At 38.3% G+C, this 24,440-nt stretch overlaps 2 protein-coding genes and 1 pseudogene across 2 annotated transcripts; 1 reads left to right on the plus strand and 2 right to left on the minus strand.

Annotated features, from left to right (window-relative positions):
- Positions 1–302: 302 nt before the first annotated feature.
- Positions 303–11,348, minus strand: LOC131692542 (protein lethal(2)essential for life-like; annotated as a pseudogene).
- Positions 11,349–17,530: 6,182 nt separating this feature from the next.
- Positions 17,531–18,324, plus strand: LOC131692535 (protein lethal(2)essential for life-like). The gene has a single exon (XM_058979647.1). It carries the CDS (start codon positions 17,686–17,688, stop codon positions 18,226–18,228), a length of 543 nt encoding a protein of 180 aa, XP_058835630.1. The 5' UTR covers positions 17,531–17,685; the 3' UTR covers positions 18,229–18,324.
- Positions 18,325–23,535: 5,211 nt separating this feature from the next.
- Positions 23,536–24,323, minus strand: LOC131692523 (protein lethal(2)essential for life-like). Its single transcript, XM_058979631.1, has one exon. The coding sequence runs from the start codon at positions 24,212–24,214 to the stop codon at positions 23,618–23,620; it is 597 nt and encodes a 198-aa protein (XP_058835614.1). The 5' UTR covers positions 24,215–24,323; the 3' UTR covers positions 23,536–23,617.
- Between the last annotated feature and the right edge of the window lie 117 nt (positions 24,324–24,440).

Raw genomic sequence — 24,440 nt, forward strand, 5'->3', positions numbered from 1 at the left:
CTTCTTTGGAGTTTTTGAGATTTATCAGTCGGTCCAACTAGCGAATTAAATTCGTTAGTTGGACATGGGCTGTGGCCCAACCAACGAATCACGACTGTAATGAATGAAAACAATTGGTTTACAAAAATCCCACCCCTTTTGAAGAATTATTATTGGATATTGATTTGTTTCAATTCCATTCAGGGATTGGTTCAACGTGTTCAACCAAGGGAGTTTTTCGAATCAAATAGAATTATCGCTATTTTCAGTTATCTTGAAAATTTCAGTTTATTGAAAAACATCTTAACCAATTTTATATTGCTCAGTTCATGGTAGAAGTCTATGAGACTAGATAACGTAAATGCAGAGGAAATAGTGCTAAATGCTTAATTACCATTCTTCACTTTCTTAGCTGACTTCTCGTCGTTCGAAGATTTCTCCGCCAACTTTTTCATCGGTTGTCCTGTGCGTAATAGGGATTACTTTCTCATCTACCGGCGGTGGAAGAGCTTTTTTGGTGCAGCGATCGTCAGAATACCATCCGAAGACAATGAGGACACGATACCGTTATGATCATGCCCTGCCGGCAACATGTACCGTCGGACAAAGTGCCGTTCGATGAAGCCATGTTCGTCCTGGGGTGGAATCACGTAAGGTGATAAGTGATTATCACCCTGTGGTGATAAGGTGGTGATCACCCAAAATTTAGGAATCACCTAAGGTGACCACCTTGATTGTCACCGACTCTGTGATTGAGTTAACCTCACCCACATATCACCAGCTGGGATGCCTGATAATATTTTGTGAAATCTTTCGCAGCCTATGCAAAAATCTGTGCGAATCTGTGTTAAGGAAAATATACGTTTCTCTCAAAACAAGAAGTGGCGGCCTTTTTTTTAGTTTTGTCAAATATTGACAAATTTGTGCATTATAACAGAAAACTGTAGAAATCTGTTCATTGAAACAGAAAACTGTGGAAATCTGTGCAGTATATTGAAAATCTGTGAAACACAGATTAATTCGTGCACCTGGCATCATTGACCACCAGTCGTTGAACGCCATCATTATTCATTATAGGTGTTTACTGTTGACCAAAAACCAATAATACGCTCGAAAAAATCAAAATGTTCTTTCTTAGTGATTTATTTTTTTATGACTTTAAAAATCGAAGGCAGCAGGATAAAATGCAACTTTACCGTCGAAAGTTAAGGGATAATTCCAATCCCCTCGATCTTCCAGAATCGATGTAGGTATGATGTTTTTTTTCATATTTTCCTTTGCCTGATTGACTTGTTCCACAGTTTTTTGAAACGGTATCGTGTCAATAAGTATGTTTTTATACATACTGAATGAATCCACCATATTCCACCTATTCTTCAACTTGCAACAACTCTTCAACTTCTAGGAGGTGCTTCTTATCAATGGCAAGTTGGAACGGATTTTGTTTCTCCTATGGGTCAAAGTACTGTAAGCAAAATAACGAACAATGTTTCGAAATTAATGGAAGAGAAACTATGCCACCGTTGGATTAAATTGACTTTCAGTGTTACAACGCAACAGTTTTTTATGGAAAAATATAATATTCCTGGGGGTAAGAGAATTTCATCCAAGTAAAAGTTAATATTTCTAAATTTACTTCTAGTGATTGGATGTATCGATGGTACACATATCATGATTTTGCAGCCGCCCGAGAATGAGTACATATATTTTAATCGAAAGGGACGACACAGCCTAAATGTTATGATTGTAAATACGTAATATACACTGCTCAGTCATCCGCAGTGTAATTTTTTTGATAAAAAATGCCAGAAACAATACACTGTTGATAGTCGACTCATATATTATAGTTGTGTCTAAAAACTGGAAAATCTTACCAGCGACAATCTTATTTTGTCTTGTACTAATACTAATACTTGTAATACGCATTATTCGTCCAATGATGCACTATAATGCGCACTACTTCTGACGTGATTAACAAGCACTGAGCAAGAGAAGACAACGATTGTCGTCGGCTGGATTTTCCAGTTAACAGTAACGATGTTGCAGATTTGCAACGAAAAACTTGAAATATTGGCAGTAAATGCTAAGTATGGTGGTTGTGCTCATGACAGCTTCGTGTGGCAACATAGTGTAGAGCACGAAATGATGAACGCGGAGTTTGAAAAAGGTCGACGGAACTTTTGGTTGTTAGGTTTGCCCGCGGTTTTTTTATCGAAATGGAAAATTTGTAAAAGTTTCTTTTAGGAGATAGCGGATATAAACTTGAACCTTTTGTAATGACTCCGTATAGAATATCACTCGATAATTCGCCGGAAGCCAAATTTAACGACATCCATGCAAAGGCTAGAAGTACTGTTGAACGATGTATTGGTGTTTGGAAAAGTGATGGTTCAAAACTGAACTTGTTCATCAGAACTGTATAGATGTATTATATTTTTATTACAGCGCGTTGGAGAATCACTCTTGAAGAACGAAAGTGCCGATATTTACCACAAAAGGTGGCCCGAATTGTGTATGTTACTTCCGCACTTCACAACATATGCTGTCACTATCGTGTTGCCTTACCTCAACAACTTGTAATTAATACTACAGATCAAGTGACAGTAGAAACATCACAAAATTATAACGAAGCGATCACCGCCACGACAATAAGAGACAGATTAAGAGATTATTTGTGTGACTGAATCAAAGAAGTTTCCCTCTTGAAGGCGATTGAGAAGGGTAATATGGAGCCCTATTCTCACAGTCACGTTACTTAGTGACTAGAAGGAAATTTCCTTCTAGTCACTAGGCGACGTGACTGTGCGAATAGGGCCCATGTCCTTCGGGGCACTTGATACCATATATCAATGAAATGTTCTTAGTATATATTATAACATCGTTGAATTTGTAGTTTGTAATGTGCAACATGTAGTTCAAATATATACAATGTAAATGATATCCCGCTGGATTTGTTTGGAACTTTTTACGCATTTTTAAATCATATTTTGGGAAACGACTACTACAGGTTTTTACTTTTAATTACTAAATAAGGGGAGAGAGTAAATCTTGTGTGCGTGCGTGTGTCGTTCAAATTGGTTTAGCCCATTTACTAAACTCCCATTTTGTGTCGCAGCCTGCTTTTCTCCGGGAATACATTAGTGGAGAACGGATCAGGTTGATAGACGAGGCATGTTAATACAGTCAACATAACATAATAATCCTTTGGTGGAAAAAAAAATCGTTCCACACATACACAATCCACAATCACAACCGTTACAGAGTTATTGAACATTTTCTCTATTTGATCTGTTTAACTCAACAAGTGTACCTTGTATTTTAAATTTTTCAGTTCCATTGGAAAGGTGGTTCCATTTCCTACTGAATAATTCTCTCATATCTTTCAGTTAATGTTTTTTAGGAATCAGGAATCAGCGTCTGGCTCAAATGGCACGTTCCCAATGTTGATCGGAGATGTGTGCATTGCCATGAATCTTCTTTTCATCATTACCCTGATGGAAAGGATTGGGGAAGGGGTAAGGAAAATAACGACACAGAACAATTAAAACAGAGCATTCTGCACCCCCGGAAGCTACAATAGCTGGAATAAAACTTCTATCCCCCGGAGGGATTTAGAATTTTTACTTAAACAGTGAGCGGATATATCAACACCTGCCAGGGGCAAAGAGAATAGTGAAAGAGACGCAGAGTGAAAATCAGTCAAAACGGCAACACTCCCTTTACGATGATTTCAACACTAGAATTTGGCAACCGTTTCCAAAGGCAGCACTTTAAATGACTCCTATTATATTTTGAAAACAAACCTTTTGTCGATCGTTGGATTTGTTTATCAAACGATGTGCATTTCGAAACAAAGAGATGAAATAATTCTAAAACTTGTTTTTACTCATACATAGACTCTAGAATGCACCTTACAATCACGATTGCACTAAATTCTGACGAAAATTCAAATTTCTTTTTTGATAGAAGTACAATACTTATCTCCTCCAACTCAGGCATGAGTAATGTTTATTTACATTGCACGATTGGTCTGCTCAATAAGGTATTTTTGGCTTCACACTATTCGTCTCTTTTCCTATTCTCTTTGGCCAGGGGGTATTGAGATAACAGAATGACAACACCCCCGAAAAGATATTGTCTTTGAAGTACGGCTTAAACTATAGCCACAGAGAACAGACGTCCATCTTCAGCATTCAACTTGTGTAAAATCTCTAACGGTTTCGAAGGTAGTTTGGATATCAAAACCAGGTGCGCTACTGTTGTCATGTTTTTTGTGGCTGAGTTCGACAGAATTGACAGCGGTTATTCCTCTACCCAGTCCGGAACCGATTCCGACTTCCAGCATGAATTCCAGCTCAAATGCGTCAACCGATAGAGTCGGAATCGGTTGTTTTCTTTGAGCTGGATTCCATGCTGAATCCATCTAGGATTTCGAACCGGTTCCGGAATCGATTTGACGGATAGTAGGGATAGGTTGGTGTGGCGGCGCTAGTGTTTTTCGTATATTAATTCAAATGTTTACACACGTTTTTTGAATATTTTTGTTCTATCATGGATGTCTGTTCTCTGTGCTATAGTTCTTTACCATACTGGGTTAAGAACAATAGCATATCCTTGAGTTTCAGCTCTCTGTACATAGGTTCATCTATGTTTGGAGAACCAAAAATCCGGATACGCAATTGCATTACTGCAGTGCAGCTACACATCAAATGATATGAAGTTCCGTAATCGTATTCATAGAGATCACACGAATAATACTCAGCTCGCCAGCAGCACAGAATAGCAGCCAAGTGACAATTAAGTTTGCAATGCCCAGTCAGTGCCCTGACTAGAATACTGCAATTGTGCTTTGAAAAATGTAACAAATTATTTGACATTTTCGGACTCACATCTAGCAGAAAAGTCTTTGTTTGAACGCAAATTTGCAACCTATACCAATGGTTGGCATATTCGGATGCAGCGAATCTTGTGCTTTATCCAACTTATCAACAGTGGTGAAACTGGTTATGGACCAACAAAGTCAGTTGCAGCGCCCGCTCTAGCCAATTCGTCCGCCAATTCATTTCCAGTAATACCGGAATGGCCGGCTAGCCAGGGGTAGTGTAGATGGCATTTGGAATGCAAAGTTCTTCGATTTGAGTTCGACATGCGATTACTAATTTCGATCTCGAATCTGCCGAACTTAGTGCATTCAGAGCCGCCTGACTGTCAGAGCAAAAATGGATTCTTTTACCGCTAATTCCCTGTTGAAGTGCCGATTGTGCACACAGAATCGCAAAGATTTCTGCTTGGAATACGGTACTGTATCTACCAAGCGAATGAGATTGGTTTAATCTCATTTCACGACAATAGACCAGCACCGGATCGGCCCTCCAACAAAGAATCGTCAGTATAACAAAGTACGTATTCTTCAAGTTGTCGCTCCATCCAGCCAAACAGCCATTCCTCACGAAGAGGAATTCTCACATTAAAAGTTCTAAAGGGAAAACTACAAGTGAGTGTAAGGCCACTGGGAGCAATTGTATGATCATCCCAAGTAACCATTTGGAGCCACAGTCTTGTTTGGCTAGTTGCACGATCTATTGGGTGGTTTACTGTTTACTGTGTTAAGACGGTATGCACAAGAAAGTGCTTCTTGTTTCAGAAACACATATACAGTCGTGATTCGCTGGTTGAACACTTTTTAACTGGACCGCTTTTTAGTTGGACCTCCGCTAGTTGGACCATTGTCCCACGAAAAAGCATCTGAATGCCAAAATCTTATGTCAAATTTACTTTGACAATCAATCTGACAATTATTAGAGATGTGAATGGATGGAATTACACTCCTAACGCCTCCTTTGGAGAGTTTTTGACATCTGTCAGTCGGTCCAACTAACGAATCAAATTCGCTAGTTGGACAGAGATGTGACCCAACCAGCGAATCAAGACTGTAGTGGTTTTATGGTCAAGAGTGCCTCTAGAGCAACAGTAGATGTTATCGAGAACGTACCAGTCATCGCCATCAAGACCATCCTCTGAAGATAGTTTAACTTATATTGGATTGTCATGACTTCTCCCTTCTGCCACCAAACAAGGCACCCGTAATCCAGTATTGGTCTAACAATTGTTGTGTATATCCACTGAATATACTCAAGATTTGCCGAAAGCTCGTCTACATTGGCCGAAGGCCATGTAAACTTTCTTAATCCTGAAATCGATACGAGCTGTCCAATTAAATTATAAGTCAAGAATTATCTCAACGTACTTCACTTGATCTACGACAATAATTTCAGAGTCAAAGAACTGCAATGGACGAGCTCCGGTTGTAATTCTTCGATACGAGAACCATTGATAATTTATTTGGATTAACTGACAGTCCAACATGAAGACACCATTGCTCAACAACACATAAAGCTTGTTGCATCAAATCAAAAAGTGTGTTAATGCAAATACCGGTGATCATTATATGATAATCATCGGCGAAACCATATGTCGGAAACCCAAGCTCATTTACAAGCTATCGGCGACAAGGTTACATAGAAGTGGTGGCAGCACACCACCTTGAGGACATCCGCAGACACTCTGTTTCCTTATCTCTACTGCCTATGATCGCATATCAGTCCCATAAAGATAGGAAATCCTATAGAAAACGGGACAACTATGCGATCATGGGTAGTCTACTTGTCTTAACGATGAGCACAGATGTCGGTTGCTAAGCACTGCGTGTATTCAGTTCGTGATATATGAAGGTACTCTATGACCTCGTGCTGCTTCCAAAATGGATTCGGAAGACACGTTGTCAAAAGCACCTTCAATATCGAGAAAAACTCCTAAGCTTGATTGCTTTTGTGAAAATGCTTTTTCAGTGTTGTAGACAACATTGTGTAACAGGGTGGTAGTAGACTTCCCTCAGTGATATGCATGTTGCGTTGCATGCAGCGGGTGCTAACATCCCGAACTTAGTGATCGATTAAACGTTCCACTGATTTAAGAAGGAAGGAGGTTAAACTGTTCGGTCTAAAGTTCTTTGCCTTCTCCTAAGTGACGCGGCCACCTTTGGGAATGAATTTTACAGTTATTTCCCGACACGCTAATGGAATGTATCCTGTTGCAGGACACCAAGTAAGAACTTTTTTCAAAATGTGCTTGAAGTGTTCACATCCTCTTTATAGTAGAACTGGAATGATTCCATCTTTTCCCGGAGACTTATACGGAGCAAAACTTTCAATCACCCATTTGAAAGATTCGGTTGTAACAATTCTACGAGCAAATGCCCAAGAATCAGAACTACCTGAAAAGAACCCAGGGGCAGTCGTTGGTGATGTCTCCGTACACACTGGAAAGTGTGTGTGTGTGTGTCAAAAATGCAGTCTACAGTACTTCGTCAGAAGACTATTCACTATTAGCAGTTCTAATCGAACTGACATGATAGTCTTTCGACTTAGAAAGTAACTTATTTAATCTACTAGTCTCGTTGAGACTTGAGACATTTTTGCGGAGGCTTTTACAACTACTTCACTCAGAGGATCGAAGGGCCTCCGACCCGTCCCTGCATCTGCGATTCCAAGCTCTTCTACAAAACTTTTTGAGTCGAATAAGTTCGGTATTCCACCCAGGTGTTCCTCGAGAAGCACGCATAACTCGAAGCGGACAAGTTTCTTGGTATGCTGCTACTATGAGCGAGTTGGTTTTATCCATGACCTCATCCAAGGCAGTGTGAAATTCAATCGTCGAAAGATACCCATAAAACCTAGTATGAAAATAAGATAAAAATATCAAAGTTCAATAACCCAAACACGTGGAAACAAGAAAAGATAAGTGTATGACGTCAAAGAACAAATTATGCTGATTTTTCATACAAACAATCATAAGCAATCATGGGAAAAATCGCATCGCTAACCGGTCGTTTGCACTTCACAAGCAAGCTTTTTCAGTTATAATGCATTCTGTAAGCTTCGAAAATGGTACCTAGCAACATGTTGCTACGAAGACACGCGAGCCATACAAACATACACACACATACAAACATTTTCCGATGTCGACGAACTGAGTCGAATGGTGTAAGAGACTCGGCCCTGCTGGCCTCGATTAAAAGGTTGAATTTCCGACCGATTGCATAACCTTTGTATATGAGAAAGGCAAAAAACGAAGAAGATTCTATTTTTCAATTTATACATCCAACCAAATATAGTCATAGTTTTTTATTTAATAAATAGACATTTGGATCCATAAAAACTTCTTTATTTAGAACTTGTCAAGTCTTAATTTGCATCTTTATCCTTATCTAATTTAAGTTTTTTTAAATCATTGGCTGTTTTTAATATTTCTAAGTTTAACTTTTGTAATGCCAACTCTTCATGTTTGGTTCGTGCGTTTTCTAGTGCAACTCTTCATGTTTGGTTCGTGCGTTTTCTAGCTTTTTGTCAAAGTATTCTTTTCGATCGTCTATTTCTCTTAGTTTCGTTTCATTTAGCTTACTCAGCTCACATTTCACTGATCGGATACATCTATAATTCTCACGAACAGCTGAAATCATGCTCTCATTGAATTTTCGCAATTCGTCTATAGCGCAAGTACACGTTTGGACAAAGTCTCTTGTTATTTGTACTTGTGTCTGCAATAGCTGAAGCTGCTTGTTCTCTCTCCTGAGTGGTATAGTGTTTCTACCTGATGGTTCACCTTCATCAATGTGAGGTATTGTTTCCTCAATGTTTTCCACGTAGTCCATATGTTCTTCTCCATCATTTTCATTTTCTTTATCATTTTCATCCATTTCAATTTCGAAAGATGCACCGTAACTCGATACATCAGGTATACCACTCACTGTCGCTTCCAAGCCGCAAGCATCAATTACTGTCTCATCTGCCTGTGTTATTTCCTGGATCGAATAAGGACCCCCGCCCGTTTTTCGCAAAGACCTTTTATTAGCAGATAATTTGGCCTTTGCTTTATATTTCCTTGTGGCCCAAACCTGGAAGTAATAAAAAATTACAGATTTTAATACTAAAAGAAAACAAGAACGACAAAGGCAAATGGTATACAAAAACAAAAAAATCTAACGGGAGACGGATTATATCTTGAAAATGTTCAATTCTTATTGATTTACTTTTTATAGAGATAACTAAATTACAATTCTCTCCCTATCATTTAAATCAGTGGAAGTAGGAAAAGAATAGGAACACGACTTCTTTAAAACCATCATGATTCTCGTTCAAAGTAGTGTGTGCTTGTTAAGATGTGTCTGAATAATATTTACCCTTTTCCATCCTTCTAAAGATTTCACTGGCGGACCGACGGCGTTAAGCTTCCTTGTGATCTCAGTCCACAATTGCTTACACCTTTCCCTTCCGCTCGCCGTTTTCATGTGAGTCCCTCTTGCGAAATCTTTGTGTTTCGCCATGAAATCATCCAGCATAGTTAATTGTTGCTGTGACGAATTAGAACTGCAAAAAACATGATTTACTTTTCACTTTTCTTAAATTTTATTTTGGTAATTGTTTACTTTAGGTACTTTTCCCCCTGTAAGTGGATAACATGTTTTTCTTTCGTGAATACCCGGATAGAATTTTACAATACCGTTTACCCTACAAACAATCATAAAACAATAAATACTATAGTTATTACTGTTTCAGCATTGTTCGATGCAAAGTTGTCGCAATAGATTTACGATAAAATTTCGTGTAACAATAAATTCTACTGTTCAGCAAAAAACTGATACAGTAAATTCACATTACATATTACTGTTTTCGAGAAAATAATGCATGGAGAAAAATCAATTTTTTAATGTTAAGGTACATAACCACCTCCCTTTTTTACTGTAAAAGTCTATTTTACATTGAAATTTACTGTAAAAACGTTAAATTTTATTGTTTTTGTATTGTAGCATGACACTAAAACTTACAGAAAATTATTGTAAAATTACTGTAAATTATTACTAGTAATTGTACTAGTTCAGTGTTGTAGATTCATAAAAAAAGAGGCGGAAAGCGAAATTTTTTGTATAATTCATTAATGAGATTAAAAATAAGTTCTACCTACTAACTTTGCACATAGGGTTATTGGGCTCCCGAAAGTAAGGTTTTTGGCGAGCTGCCGCTCAGTCGGACAGCACCTAAATGAAACGATGTGGCGTAGCCGCATTAGGCAGTGACAATATTTTAATTTTTGCCGATAAATACCATCCTATTGTTACTAAATAAAACACACACATCGATTTTTTCTCATGTTGTCCGGCTTTAACTAGGGATAGCCGCTATGTTTGAGTATACCGGGCAAACGAGTGGATCACAGGTACGCTTACGTTTCCGATGACGACTACGAGGACTGCTCGTCCAGCGGATCCTCAGCGGCTTTGCACCGCTTCGGATCCTTCGACTCGGCTATGCGGCATAGCCGCATTAAACTAGCTGCGCCAAAAACCTTACTTTTGGGAGCACAATAACACTATGAACAAAGTTATTAGGTACAACTTACTTTAAAGCTAATTAATGAATTATTAAGTTTTCGCTTCCCGCCTCTTTTTTATGAATCTACAACACTGAACTAGCATATTCACGAAAGAAAAACATGTTTCCCTTGTGTTTTCCACTTACAGAAGAAAAAGTACTTAAAGTAAACAATTACCCATTTACCTTTATTTTACCTCTTTGCTTCATTCATAGTTAATATTTTTACAAAAAACCACGAAAATCACTGCGGAAAACCACAATAACCACTCTATATATATTAAAATAAAAAGCCTTCGAACACAAATTACGAGAAAGTGATAACTAAAAAGTTATCACCCATATTTTGAAAGAAAGGTTATCGTTTCAAGGTGATTGTCACCTTAGGTAATCGCAAAAATATAATGTGAAGTTAGCCCTTTCACGCTGGTGACAAAAAGGGGTGATTATCACCTTACGTGATCGCAAATTAGCAAAAGTGATAATCACTCAGTGATAATCACCTTACGTGATTCCACCCCTGCTTCTCCTCGTGTTTACCTTCAACGGTGATGCACTTGTCGGTCGCCTTGACAGTGATTTCTTCCGGTGAAAACTGTTGAACGTCCAAATTAATTTGGAACTTGTCACCGGAGATGTTGACTGTAGACCCGGAGTCATTACGCGAAGCAAGGTTTGTATTGCGCCATGGACGGACGTAACCGACTCTGGGACGATGTGCCGTTCCTGAAGCTGTTAGGGCAGTGAGAAGGTCGTCAGCTGTTATTCCACTGCCAAAATGCTGATCCAGGATTCGGGATGCTCTTAGTGGGCTGTCCAAGCAATCATCCCACCAATCACGGAACAAGATTGGAATGAGCGACATTGTATATATTAACTTGAATTACACCGAGCAAACTGAAATTAACACGTTTTTAATCTCACACTTGAACGTTTTCTGTAGCGCTTTCGAACAATAACTGATGATGATCTCCTGTGGTAGGTTCATTTTTATACCCGCGTGAGTGCACGGCATTCATCATCGAAGCGCTACGGGTAACTCAGAAAAATGCTGGAATGCACTAGATTCATTTATATTCATGCGTGAGTGCACGGCAATCATCATTGAAGCTTTGAAGGGTAGCTCTAGAAAATACTAGAATGTTCACGAATGAGTGCTGTTCAGCAGGGATGCCAAGTGTTTTTGCAAGAAGTCTGTTTTAATTTTCGAAACAATCTGGAACTGTCTGGATGGTCAATATTTTATTTTGAAAAATCTTCATAGTTCATCTATGAGCTCTATTTGTTGCAATTTACTAAAGAAACATTTTTGTATGTTAACAATATATCTCAGCTTTTTGAAAATTCAGAAAGTGCGTCGCCAATCTGACCAATTTGAATGCATTTTCAGCAAAAAGCATACGGATTAAAAATTGAGCTTCTGAGCTTTCAGTATATTGGATTGCAGAACTTCCGGCTGATGAAAACTCAACAAAATTTATTCACATTTAGTGAAAAAAAAACTTTGGTAGGTTTTGTTTCAAGCTAGGCTAAAGTTTTGTTTTAAAAAATCATAGGTCAAAAGGCAGTTTAAAAATCAACGATGCATTCCTGCAACTCATTTTATTTTTCAAATTGTCTGGATAAATCAGGACATATTTTCTGAAATCTGGATCAGACAAACATATAAATCTGTATGTCTGGAGGACGCTTAAAAATCTGGAAGCATTCAGATAAATCTGGAAGGTTGGCACCCCTGTTGTTCAGTCTATTTGTAGGCAGTAGCGGTAGTGAGTTATTTAATTCATTATTGGTATATCTCATTCCACGGATTTTTTCGCGCCCTAAAATACACTAAGGCAAAATTCATAAGATTCATCTTATGGTGACTAGAAAAGTAACAAAACTATGTTTTCAAAAGATTAATATGAAAAACATACGACTTGTATGATTACCTTAACATTTTACAAGTTATTGCATATGCCAGTCGTTCGAGTTTCATACGAGCATCTTATGATTCTCATATACATAAGAGAAATGTATAATATTGTCTTATGATAATTCAAAGATGCCTTATGGTACATGAAACCATAGCAAACCGATTTGACCAAATAAATGTCGTTTCATAAGATAATCTTATGATTTACATACGTGCTACTTGTGGCTAAAAATTATACGATATTCCTAAGAAATTCGCTGTATTTTTTGCCTGAGTGTATGTATGCAAATGAACAAAATGGTTGGTTTTCAAATGATAAATCACGAACATACAAGTTTTCATAGTGTTTGGCATAAATTCTTGTAAAATATTACATATTGGGTTATGTACGTGATTTTAGACACGTTAATGAGACATGGTTTTCTCGTACTTTTTACGTGAAGTTTAGGTGAGATCCGCAGCAAATCTGGTAATTTATGTGAAATTCTACATAGGACCATTCATAAATTACGTAACGCAAAGATTGCTCAAAATTGACTCCCTCCTCCCCCTATGTAGCAAATTGTAACAAATTTCTCCATCCCCGCCTCCTCTATTGCGCAACAAATTCCTTGAAAAAAAATTTCGGTGAAAAAATAGAAAAACTCTAGAAAGAGAACTGCGGAGACTCGATTTTGGATCGAATGGATTCGCGTTTAGCTGTCAAAAAACTAATCTAATCGAAAATGGCCTATCCTTATAACATTGGACGTGTTTCCATACAATGGTGACTCACGCATGCGAACCTGTATGCGAGGGTGATTTTCAACGTATTTTCCAAATACAAATTAAATACGCCAAGGTCCCATACAAACGGGTCATCATTTTTTGACACACTGAAAACTAGATTTATAGAACCCTATGCATGAATTTGGCTTGACAAGTAACAAATACGGAAAAATAATATGAAATGGCAACACGATGCGATCAAAGCATGCTGTGCTTAGATCGGTTTCTTTGACATTTGTTTGTTTTTTTCCGTAATTTTTTTCCATGCGATGCAAACCGCCGGTATCCGGGATGGATTGTATTGCCAGGCTTAGTCAAACAAGGTAAAGTAACGTTTATTCATTTGTTTTCCGGTAAGACTTTTAATTTGTCACGGAACGACAATAATTTAAAAATTTTCATCTTCACTTCAGGAGGAAAGTGATTGTAGTGCTTCGAATGGAATCATTTGAAGGGTGCTTACCACGGAAGCCGCAGTAGCATTTGCACCGGAGACATCGTTACTAGTACGGATCCTGTCCCAGGGAAAAACAGAATGAAATGAATCTTAGTTAGTACCCGAGGAAGCGGACGATGAGCGATCACTGTTATAGGAGAAAAGCTTTTCAAATGTGAATTTCGTGGAAAAAAATTGGCGAAAATCCAAAAACTCATTCTACACGTGCGGACTCACACAAGTGATTGTGGTAACACGCACACAGAATTGGATCCTAAAAAATGAATGATAATTTTTGTTATGCAAACAGGTGCTTGTCCCCACTGTCCGAAAATATTCACTCAATCGGTAACGCTTAAGATTCACACCAGGGTGCATACCCGGGAAACTCCATAATTGTGCGAATACTGCGACCGAGGGTTCACTCAATCCTACAATTTGACGGTGCACCTACGAACCCAACACAAACATATAACGGTATACCGAGGACGTGCCGGCGTGCTGCCCGAGTACAAATGTCGGCGAAAAGTTTCCGGCTGCCACCGGGAAACTTCAATTGTCGCAATCGTGGTAAAAAGTATACCTTTGTGCACAAATGCAAGGCTTTTAAGGCCGAAGTGAAGGAAAAGATGTACTCGTGTAAAATCTGCAGCCAAACCTTCAAGCATCAGCAGAACGTCGGGTACCACTTGAGCAACAAACACAAACGGTTCGACAAAAATTTGAGAGATCTGGAGACGGACGAAGAAGAGACAAAAATTTGAGAGATCCCAATGTATAAGTTTCGACTGCAGTCGTTCGGAGCTCGGAATGTGCTCCAGAACCTAACTGGAGCCGACATATAGGGAGATGGCTGATTATCCGGCAAAATCTACTGCAACTGCTTCTGTAGCTTTGCATTGCATTTAAATGCTTATTCTCCTATGTTTAATTTCTCGATTAAAAAAAAAACAAAAATTAGCCACTACCAATCCGTATAAATGTGTACCGTATGCCAACCATATTATCAAGCTAATTCAGGTTTAAAACTATTTTTAACATGGTGCTATCAACAATAGAATAACTATTGCCTGGTATGATATCGAGCAAAACCATCATCGTTTTTCATACGCGACCATACAATCAGGCCCCTGCTAGGCAGTCATTTTATCCTAGCCAACATCTGCCTTTGTTAAAATCAGAATAACCCAATGCTATTGCACATGGGCCTAGAAGGGGCTAGGCCCATCATATGTTGGCTACTGTCAAAGTCTATATATCTCCATAGCGAATGACAGGAGTGACACACTCTGATTGTAATCAATCTACTAACTGATTTACCACCAATGGCCAGTAAATCCTTAAGAGCCGTGGCAGTTTTCCTCGTAATCTATGGTCCAATAGAAAAATTTTGCTTATTGCATTACAGGAGACTTTGATTGCAGACATACCTCGGGTGAACTGCATCCAGTAGAGTAGATAAATTTGGGCATCGAACATCCACCATTCAGAAAGTGGACCAAAATTAACGGAACTTGCGACATGTCGAGGTATTGGAGAGCCCAAAAGTAGGGGAAATGGTTGCACCTTCCGCTTTCAAACGCAACAGTGCAAATCGCTGAGTAAACATTTAGTGCAGCATCGCTTACAATGTGAACGTAGTTTTTATGAGTTGTGAAAATATTATGCTCGATCAAGCAGCGCAAGTTTTGTGGGAATCTGAAACAGACTTTTACCGCAACTCAGAACCTTCATAGGGAAGTTTGCGGAGCACTACCCACTCGAAACTTTGGAATTAAGCTCAAATCTTTCAAATCTGCCACGTATTTGTCTAGCGCATGCAATGTGCGCCATGTGCAATGATTTTATTTGAATAAACTAATCGCTATCAATCTTCTGTGATTGTAATATTTACAATCGTGTGTATTGCGAAAATGTGGGAAATCATTAGTACTAGATCCCTGCCAAAATAGTATGTTTATTTTAGGGGTGGGCGTAGCGTATTGGTAAATCGATTGCCTTGTACGCAGCGCACCTGGGTTCGAGTCCCGACCCCGCACAAAGGGTTAGAAATTTTCATAAGAGATTTTTCTAACCCGAAGAGGCGAATGACCTTAAGGTTAAAACCCAAGTTAAAACCTCTATAATCGAAATAAAAAAAGTATGTTTATTTTACTATCCATTCGGTCTAAAAGTGTTACACCGGCCCTGCCCGAATAGAAATGTACAGTAACAAAATCATGATTTTCACTGTGACAGTATAGTAATTTTACAATAATTTACAGTAAGTTTTAGTGTTATGCTACAATACAAAAACAATAAACTTTAACGTTTTTACAGTAAATTTCAATGTAAAATAGACTTTTACAGTGAAAAAGGGGGGTGGTTATGTATCTTAACATTAATAAAATCAATTTTTCTCCATACTTTTTTTTCCCGAAAACAGTAAAACTTAATGTGAATGCACTGTATCAGTTTTTTGCTGTACAGTGAAATTCATTGTTGCATGAAATTTTATTGTAAATCTACTGTGAGAACTTGGCATCGAACAATGTTGAAACAGTAATAACTATAATATTTATTGTTTTATGATTGTTTGTAGGGTAAATGCTATTGTAAAATTCTATCCGGGTGTTCCTTTCATAATAGTTACATGATGCAACAATCACTACGTCATCCGGAACTCCTCACGAGCAGTACCACGAAAAAACGTCTTCGCCGCAGGATTGCCTTCCGTAAACAACGTCTACTGTTACTAACAGTATATAAACAGCAGACTAATCTTATGAGTTGCAAACGATATCACAAAGATCATCAAAACCGGCAAACAACAAATCAATAACTGCAAAAAGAATTTCATTGAAAGTAGTAACATAAATAAATCTAAATCTGCCTGTTGTTCCGGTAAGCTTGAGGCTGTCTTGATAGGAAACATCCGGTAAAATAGTGATCCGATTAAGTGCCAAGGTTTCAAGAATTCCTCAGTTCATAGTTGTCTCAGGCATAGGGGCTCATTCGATCAAGTTTCTTTAATAAATCTGCATCCAGCGACAATTTCTGTTTTGATGTACAGAAAAATATTCTGTATAATTTAACATCATTTCTGTTTCGGATGCCTTCGAAAAACTAGTTAACTAAATAAAATTTGTAATAAAGCTCTTTTTTCATTTTATGCTTTTGCTGATTTCTTTAATAATAAACATGGTAACTATGGAAGCGCTCATACCTGCGCTGCCAGTTCCACCAATATTTCATCGTAGTACGCTGTCACTCTGACAGTGTACTATTATCGGTGTACCTGGGTTATAAAATGTGTCCTCGAAAAATCGTCAGAGCATTCCGTATTAACATATTTGTATTTGGTATTTTCATTTAAATGTTTACACAGATTTTTCAAGAAAGTTTGTTCTAGCTTATATGTCTGTTGCCTGTGCTGAAATTTTGCTAGTATAATTAAACACTCAGAACTGTCAAAAATTTTTGTTCTTACCTTTCTTTCTCTTCTTCTTGGACGCGAATAAATTCATGATGAATCAAGTTGATGTTTGACAATAATAACTCGCTGGTTTACCTTCGTCAATGCATGAATTCGAGTGCAATGGATGTTCATCTGTTGCTTTCGAACTCACGTAACTCCCATTTAAACAAAGCACTGATAATTCTAGAGCTTTTATTCAATACGACATAATAATATTTAATAATCGTCGCGTCTCCTTTGGAAAAGCGCGGCTAATATTACGGACCCACAAAAAGCGCGCATTCATAGTAAGCATTCTACGCAGAATTCATCCGAGTGAACGGACTACGATTTTACTCGCAGTCTCACTACGTTCATGTTTGTGTAAACCATTTGTATGTTTATCCCATGAACACTTTGTGAGCAATTTATTGATCTCGTGAGTGACGCTCTGCTGTGCGGAAAGTTCTCTTTTCAATCAGAACCCACTGGATCACTCGTGAACAGTCTAGAAAAATCGCTTCGCATGAATGCGACCTCTTCTTGTGGATATAAATTCGAGCGGAACTCAGCGCTCAGTATCAGTTGAAAATAATCAGCATACGATACGATTTAACAAACGAATTGTATAGACTCGAAAGCACATTCAAGTGTTTTAAAGCTAAAACTAATTTTATCGTTGAAAGTTCGAAAAGTGAAACGTGTTGATAGTGTAAACGAAATGTCGCTAGTTCCGATTTTGTTCCGCGGATGGTGTGACGATATTTGGGATGTCCCACCCAGACCATCGACCATACTGGAGAAGTATTTTGGGGAGGACTTTTTCCCAGACGAGCTCATCTTGGCAATCGACCAAGTTCCAAAGCGTCGAATGGTGAAACGTCCACGATTTTCTGCTGCTAATCACCAAGCCCAAAACAATCATGCAGCCGTAATGCGCACCAAGGATGGATTCCAGGTGAGCGTGGACGTTCAACAGTTTGCCCCGGAGGAGATATCGGTGAAAATGGTAGATGACTACATCACGGTAGAAGGCAAACACGAAGAAAAACAGGACGAGCATGGATTTGTTTCGCGGCACTTCATCCGCAAGTATCGACTTCCTGAAGGACATGATGCGGACAATGTGGTTACGTCCCTTTCTTCCGAGGGTGTTCTAACGATTAGAGCTCCCAAACTGGCTTTACCCGAAACGAAAGCGGAAAGGACGATTCCGGTAGAGCAGACGGGAAAACCGATCAAGGGGAACGAGAATAGTTCTTAATATAAGTCATATGTTGATATACGCTTTCTTGCTACCTCGCTCAAATCGAAAATGTAAGCATTTACTTTTAATAAAATATTTGTTATGTTCAGTTTATATGCCTTCGCAAGTTAATGTTATCCGAATAACCACTTTAAATGACGTCAGCATTCCTTATTGAGATTGTCACCAAATTGGACTACTCAAGTAACCACTAAGCCATGAAAATGGCATCAATTCGGTTCTATAGTCGCTTATAGATCAATGGTAGCAGAGCTTATAGGTTCAATATCGTACTTTAGTGCTGCTTAAAGGCCACTTTTGGCGAAATATTCGGCTGATATACTGACTACTCCTACTTTTCCACCGCGCCTATGGAGATATAGTATACTTATCACAGAAGTGTGCATTAGAGTGGGACATGGTTATATGAAAAAAAATTAAATTTGGCTCCGAGTAACTTTTTGGGTCCCATTTAGCTCCCAGAACAACTCTGCAAATTTTTAGCTCAATCGGTGAAACTATATTTTTGCGTCCACGGTTTAAGGTTTACATGGGATTTCGTATGGGAAAATTGTCTCTTGCAAAATAATTCTTCCGAGAGTCGCCCGTTATCCCCTAAAAATAAACAGATATCTGATTTTCATAGGAAATTTATCAAGAAAACAAAGTCTAGAAGACTGCAAAACGATCTGATGCTTGTGGAAAGAGTTATTAAGCAAAAACTGATTGATGCCCTGAAGATTGATGAAAATTTCACTTTTCATAGCATCACTGCTTCTGACGGTTTTGTTATATACAAAATTTTTAACTTGCGCTTATTATGTACATAAGAATCCTCAATTTATCCCTCAAAACATTGCGAAGTGGCCAAATAGTATAGATAAACGATTTAGATACGTTAAGAGAGGATTAAAACAAAATTGCGTATAATTGGACAACCAACAGCAGTGGTGCTAGAAAAAATGAATATTTCATCAATCGTCAGAGGATCAATCGGTTTCTGCTTAATAACTTTTTTCTCAAGCATCAGATCGTTTCGTGGTTTTCGAGACTTTTTTTCTTTGTTAAATTTCCTATACAAGCCACATAACGATTTATTTTTAGGAAGTAATGGGCGACTCCTGGAGGAATTATTTTGTTAAAGTTAACTTTCCCATGCAAAATCCCATGTAAACTTTAAACAGTGGGCGCAAAAATATACCCAAGTAACCACTAAGCCATGAAAATGGCATCAATTCGGTTCTATAGTCGCTTATAGATCAATGGTAGCAGAGCTTATAGGTTCAATATCGTACTTTAGTGCTGCTTAAAGGCCACTTTTGGCGAAATATTCGGCTGATATACTGACTACTCCTACTTTTCCACCGCGCCTATGGAGATATGTCAAAACAATTTGTGGTGGCTAGAACCCACTGGATGGAAAAAAAACGAAACAAAAACAGGGAATAAAGTTTTTTTTCTCGTTCTTTCTTTCAAGGTCTTTCTGTCGCATGCGCCGTTTGTTTTTTTTTTTTTTGCAGTATAGCGTACGATCCAGGCTCGAACTTCTGCCTTTAGAGGATTTGGAAGTTACTTTGCTCCAGCGCGCTTGACGTTTGATCCATTTGGGAGTTGGCCAATCTTACTGATATTTTGCGTTCTTAAATTGAGAGATTTCTGTTGTGATTATACTTATAATTGGGTACAAGGTTTTGATCATATTTTTTAAACTATCATCAGATGTATACTAAATTGAAACAAATCATCGCAATGTACCATATCATTTTATGGCTCGAAGGTTTTGTGCCCTTTAATTTGTTTACGACGACATGCCCAAACCTCGGAAGCTGATAAGGTTTTCTATGCTTACAATGTGTCTCATATCATATTTGTTTTGATTTGGAATTTATTATTTAGAGTAATGGAAATGCCAACTATAACAGGCATTAAAATGGCATCGGTGACAACCGTATCTGGCTTATAGCTATAAGGTTTATAAGCTTTACAGCCTCATATACCCATATACGACCTGTTTTAATGCTTAAAATTCGTAGTGCTTATAAGCATTAGCAAAGCTTGTATAAAGCTTATAGACATTTGCAAAGCTTATATAGAACCTATGAGCATCGAAAAGCTGTTATAAGGTGAATATAATGCTTGCTTTAGTGCTTAGTGGTTACTTGGGTAGTTTCACCGATCAAGCTAAGAATTTGCACAGATGTTCTAGGACCCAAATGGTACCTAAAAAGTTGCTCGGAGCTGGAATCTATTTTTTGTCCCACCCTAGTGTGCATAGTCCTTCAACGAGTGGTAAAAGAACACGTTTAAGTCGAATTACCTGGGAATAGCCGGTGCACTTTTCCTAAATCCAAGGAACAAGTACGCGGAAGGCACTTTACAAGAGTATTCACACTTGAGTAATGGTCCAATTTGGCGTGATACTGGTAATGATACTGGTAATATTGAGAAAATCATCTCACAGCTTTAGGACGTTACTACCTAAAGCTGTGAGATGATTTTCTCAAATTAGAAAAAAAAATGATTTGCGCATTTAAAGGTTCAGCTCCACGACGGGTTGTAGTACGAAGGCCTTGGTCCTCCTCGAACAACTATCGCCTCTGGTTATACATAGGATTTGTTTATATGACATAGCTCGATAACCCAGGCCAGAATTCTGGCTCATCTTCCGACTGGACTTACTGGGGGATGAGGGTCCATAGAATCTTGCCCACACATTTTTTTTGTGCGGCGGATCGCTTTTTCGAATGAATGTGATTAAATTAATTCAATGGAACTACATTAATTTGAAAACTCCATCTTTCGTATTGCAGAACAAGTCTATTTCATTTTCTCGGAAAAACAGGTCATAGTATAACCAAATACAAATATGTATTTGGTATAACTAAATATCTTGAAGCATTCCACTTCAAGAATTTTTCAAATATGGCAACGACAATTTATGGTATATAGTAAACGACTATATTGAGGATTTGGTTCAAATAAAACTAGTGCCAATTCGGGTACTAGTTTAGATACATCGTCTAACTAGACACCCAGTTGGTGCTAGTGCTGACGATATAAATACGAAACATAAAAATCAAACTTAATTTACGTTAGGTCTTGTACCCTTAATGTGCAAATTGGTTTAATCTAATTATCCTATAAATAAAAGTGCATGCCAGGCGTTTGGCTCCCTAGCCAAAAGACAAGATTTCGTTTTCGCATTCTCGTCAGCAAATCTGCATTTCCTTCCTGGCACAAGTCAGTTCTTTAGTCGTTCACATGTGTCGTGTGAACTGTTTGTTTTTTTTTGTATCTAACTAGTTCTAATTCGGGTATTACATTAGATACATCGTCAAACAAGACACCCAGTTGGTGCTAGTTCCTGATGAGATGAATTCGAAAAACACAAAAATAATACTTAATTTGACTAAATAAAGTTCTCCATGTACTCTGCATCAGTCCAAACTAACGATCAACCCTTAGCTTGTGCGCGCTGGCGTGGCCGACATGCGTATTGATATGGATAGGCTTTTGCTGTGGGCCGTATTTGCAAACATTGTTCCACAGCTTAATAGAAGGTGTTTGGTCGACACTTCTTGCAGTGGAGGTCATTGTGTGTCGATTTATCTATCGGCTTCGTCATCGTGAACATTAAAGAATTATAACTATAAGTAGAAACCTATTAGTGTTCGAGTAGTAATAATTGTAGTTTTCAGTACTTGTGTACAATTGTTATGAGCTAGTCGTATGTCTATCTGTGTATGTGTTCGTTTAAGTATTTGAGATAGCTGGGTCAGGGATTGGATGCAGAACTGATGTATACGATAGAATAGTGGGTAATCATTTCTAGGATTCGGTTGTCATTTTTTCCGGTGTTCCGGGGTCATTTGCTGGTATTTAGACGAGTTCATATAGTTTGATTGCATGTTACATGAGTTCTTTTCTTCTACTTCATTAGTCTGTTTTCTTGTACTTCTATTAGTTTGCTTTTCCACTACGCATGTGTACCAAAAATAATGTCGGTTGATTTACACACTACTAATTGATCTCTTTTTTTGTTCTTTATGCGGCGTGTTATTTTTTTTATTACTGTATCTTAAATTAGATTCATACTAACATTCATTAGCACAATCTATTGCATATTCTCTCATATGTACTCACAAACGTACAAACACTTGTGGCTTTCGCGATAACACAAACCTGGTCACAAACGCATACAGTTGCAATCATCCACACGTACTTATGCTCGCGATCTCGCCAACATTCGTACACACTGGTAATTAAATGATCGTTAGCACTTATAAATTTACAAACGCGAATTTATAAACGCGTAGCCACATTCGTGCGAACACCCATGACAAACACGTTACCATACGGATGATTCACAGGTTGACATACTAGATGACTTGACACTACGATCGACAAACCTTTCGAACACTCCCCCGCCCAATCACTTTTTTCCAATGGAGTGCATGTCGCTCGCATGGACCAGCTTAGCCATTACCCAAACTATCCGTACCAGGACTGACTTAACTATAACTATTCCACTTAGTTTCAAAGAAAAAACAAGTTTCCTGATCATTTATTAAGGCCCTTCTATCAATCTGGAATACCCTTGGATCTTTATGTAAAATGTTTAGCGATGCCCCTAAAATAATAACGAGAACGAGAACATAAAAAATATAATAGAAACACGGAAAGGTTCATTGCATAGCTTTATCCCGGTCAAACCATTCGGAATTTGATTCGGAATCCTGAATGGAGTCAGTATGTATTCCAACTCAAATGCAACAACCAATTCTGAAACCGATTGAGTCGGAATCGGTTGTTGCATTTGAGCTGGAATCCATACTGACCCCATTCAGAAAACTGAACCGGTTCCGGAATGAGTTTAACTGGGATTTAGCAGCCAAATCAAAGGGAATTTACAACCATTTCAGGGCTTTCTGAAACGATAGTCCTCAAATTCAAATTTTAATCGCTGTTTTCATTCTAGTTTTTTTAATTATTTCAGTTTTTGTTCATTCTTCCACTCGGTTTTTCCGTTTTGTTAATTTTTTTTTACTTTATTTTTATTTACGTGACTTTAAAAGTATTTTTTCATTCGTCACGGTTTTGTTAATTTAATTTAATAAGATTTCGCATTCGTCGTAAACAGGAACAGGGGTGTTTGATAATTTCCTCGCGAATTTGAATTGAGAAAGCGTTTGTTAGCCAAAATGTAATTAGCGAGACCACACACATTCGTAGCCAAATCAATCGCATCCAGGACTTCATTAAAGTTTTTCGAAGAATGTAAAATCACCGTTACTTTTAGTTATACAGATAAATCAAATTTATTGAATGAAAAGTTTAAATTATTCAGTTCATGATAGCAGTCTTTAAAACTAGAAAAACTAAATGCAAAGGAAATAACGATAAACACTTAATTACCATTCTTGACTTTTTTCGCCGAATTCTCATCATTCGAAGATTTCTCTGATAGCTTTTTCATTGGCTGTCCTGTCTGCGTAATAGGGATCACTTTCTCCTCCGCCGGCGGTGGAAGAGCCTTTTTTGGCGCAACGATCGTCAGAATACCATCCGAAGACAATGAGGACACGATACCGTTATGATCGTGCCCTGCCGGCAACATGTACCGTCGGACAAAGTGCCGTTCGATGAAGCCATGTTCGTCCTGCTTCTCCTCGTGTTTACCTTCAACGGTGATGCACTTTTCGGTCGCCTTTACAGCGATTTCTTCCGGCGCAAACTGCTGCACGTCCAAATTAATTTGGAATTTGTCACCAGAAACGTTGACTGTAGATCCGGAATCGTTACGCGAAGCAAGATTTGTATTGCGCCATGGGCGAACGTAGCCGACTCTGGGACGATTTGCCCTACCTGAAGCTGTGAGGGCTGTCAAAAGGTCGTCCGCCGTGATGCCGCTGCCAAAATGCTGATCCAGGATTCGAGAGGCTCGTAGTGGACTGTCCAAGCAGTCATCCCACCAATCACGGAACAAAATTGGAATAAGCGCCATTTGTATATATTGCTTGAATTACACTTTGTAAACTGATAGTAACTCGTCCCAAATCTTTCGCTTTAACGTTTTCTGTAGCACTTTCAAACAGTAACTGATGGTGACCTCGTGTGCTCGGTTCATTTTTATACCCGCGTGAGTGCACGGTATTCACCATTGAAGCGCTCTAGGTAACTCAGGAAAATGCTAGAATGTGCTATCATTTTTATTCATGCGTGAGTGCATC

Source organism: Topomyia yanbarensis, chromosome 3 (genome assembly GCF_030247195.1).
Source record: "Topomyia yanbarensis strain Yona2022 chromosome 3, ASM3024719v1, whole genome shotgun sequence".
Classification (NCBI taxonomy): Eukaryota; Metazoa; Arthropoda; class Insecta; order Diptera; family Culicidae; genus Topomyia; species Topomyia yanbarensis.

Coding starts and splice junctions, on each gene's coding strand:
- LOC131692535 (XM_058979647.1), top strand. CDS start 17,686: ATGTCGCTAGTTCCGATTTTGTTCCGCGGATGGTGTGACGATATTTGG.
- LOC131692523 (XM_058979631.1), bottom strand. CDS start 24,214: ATGGCGCTTATTCCAATTTTGTTCCGTGATTGGTGGGATGACTGCTTG.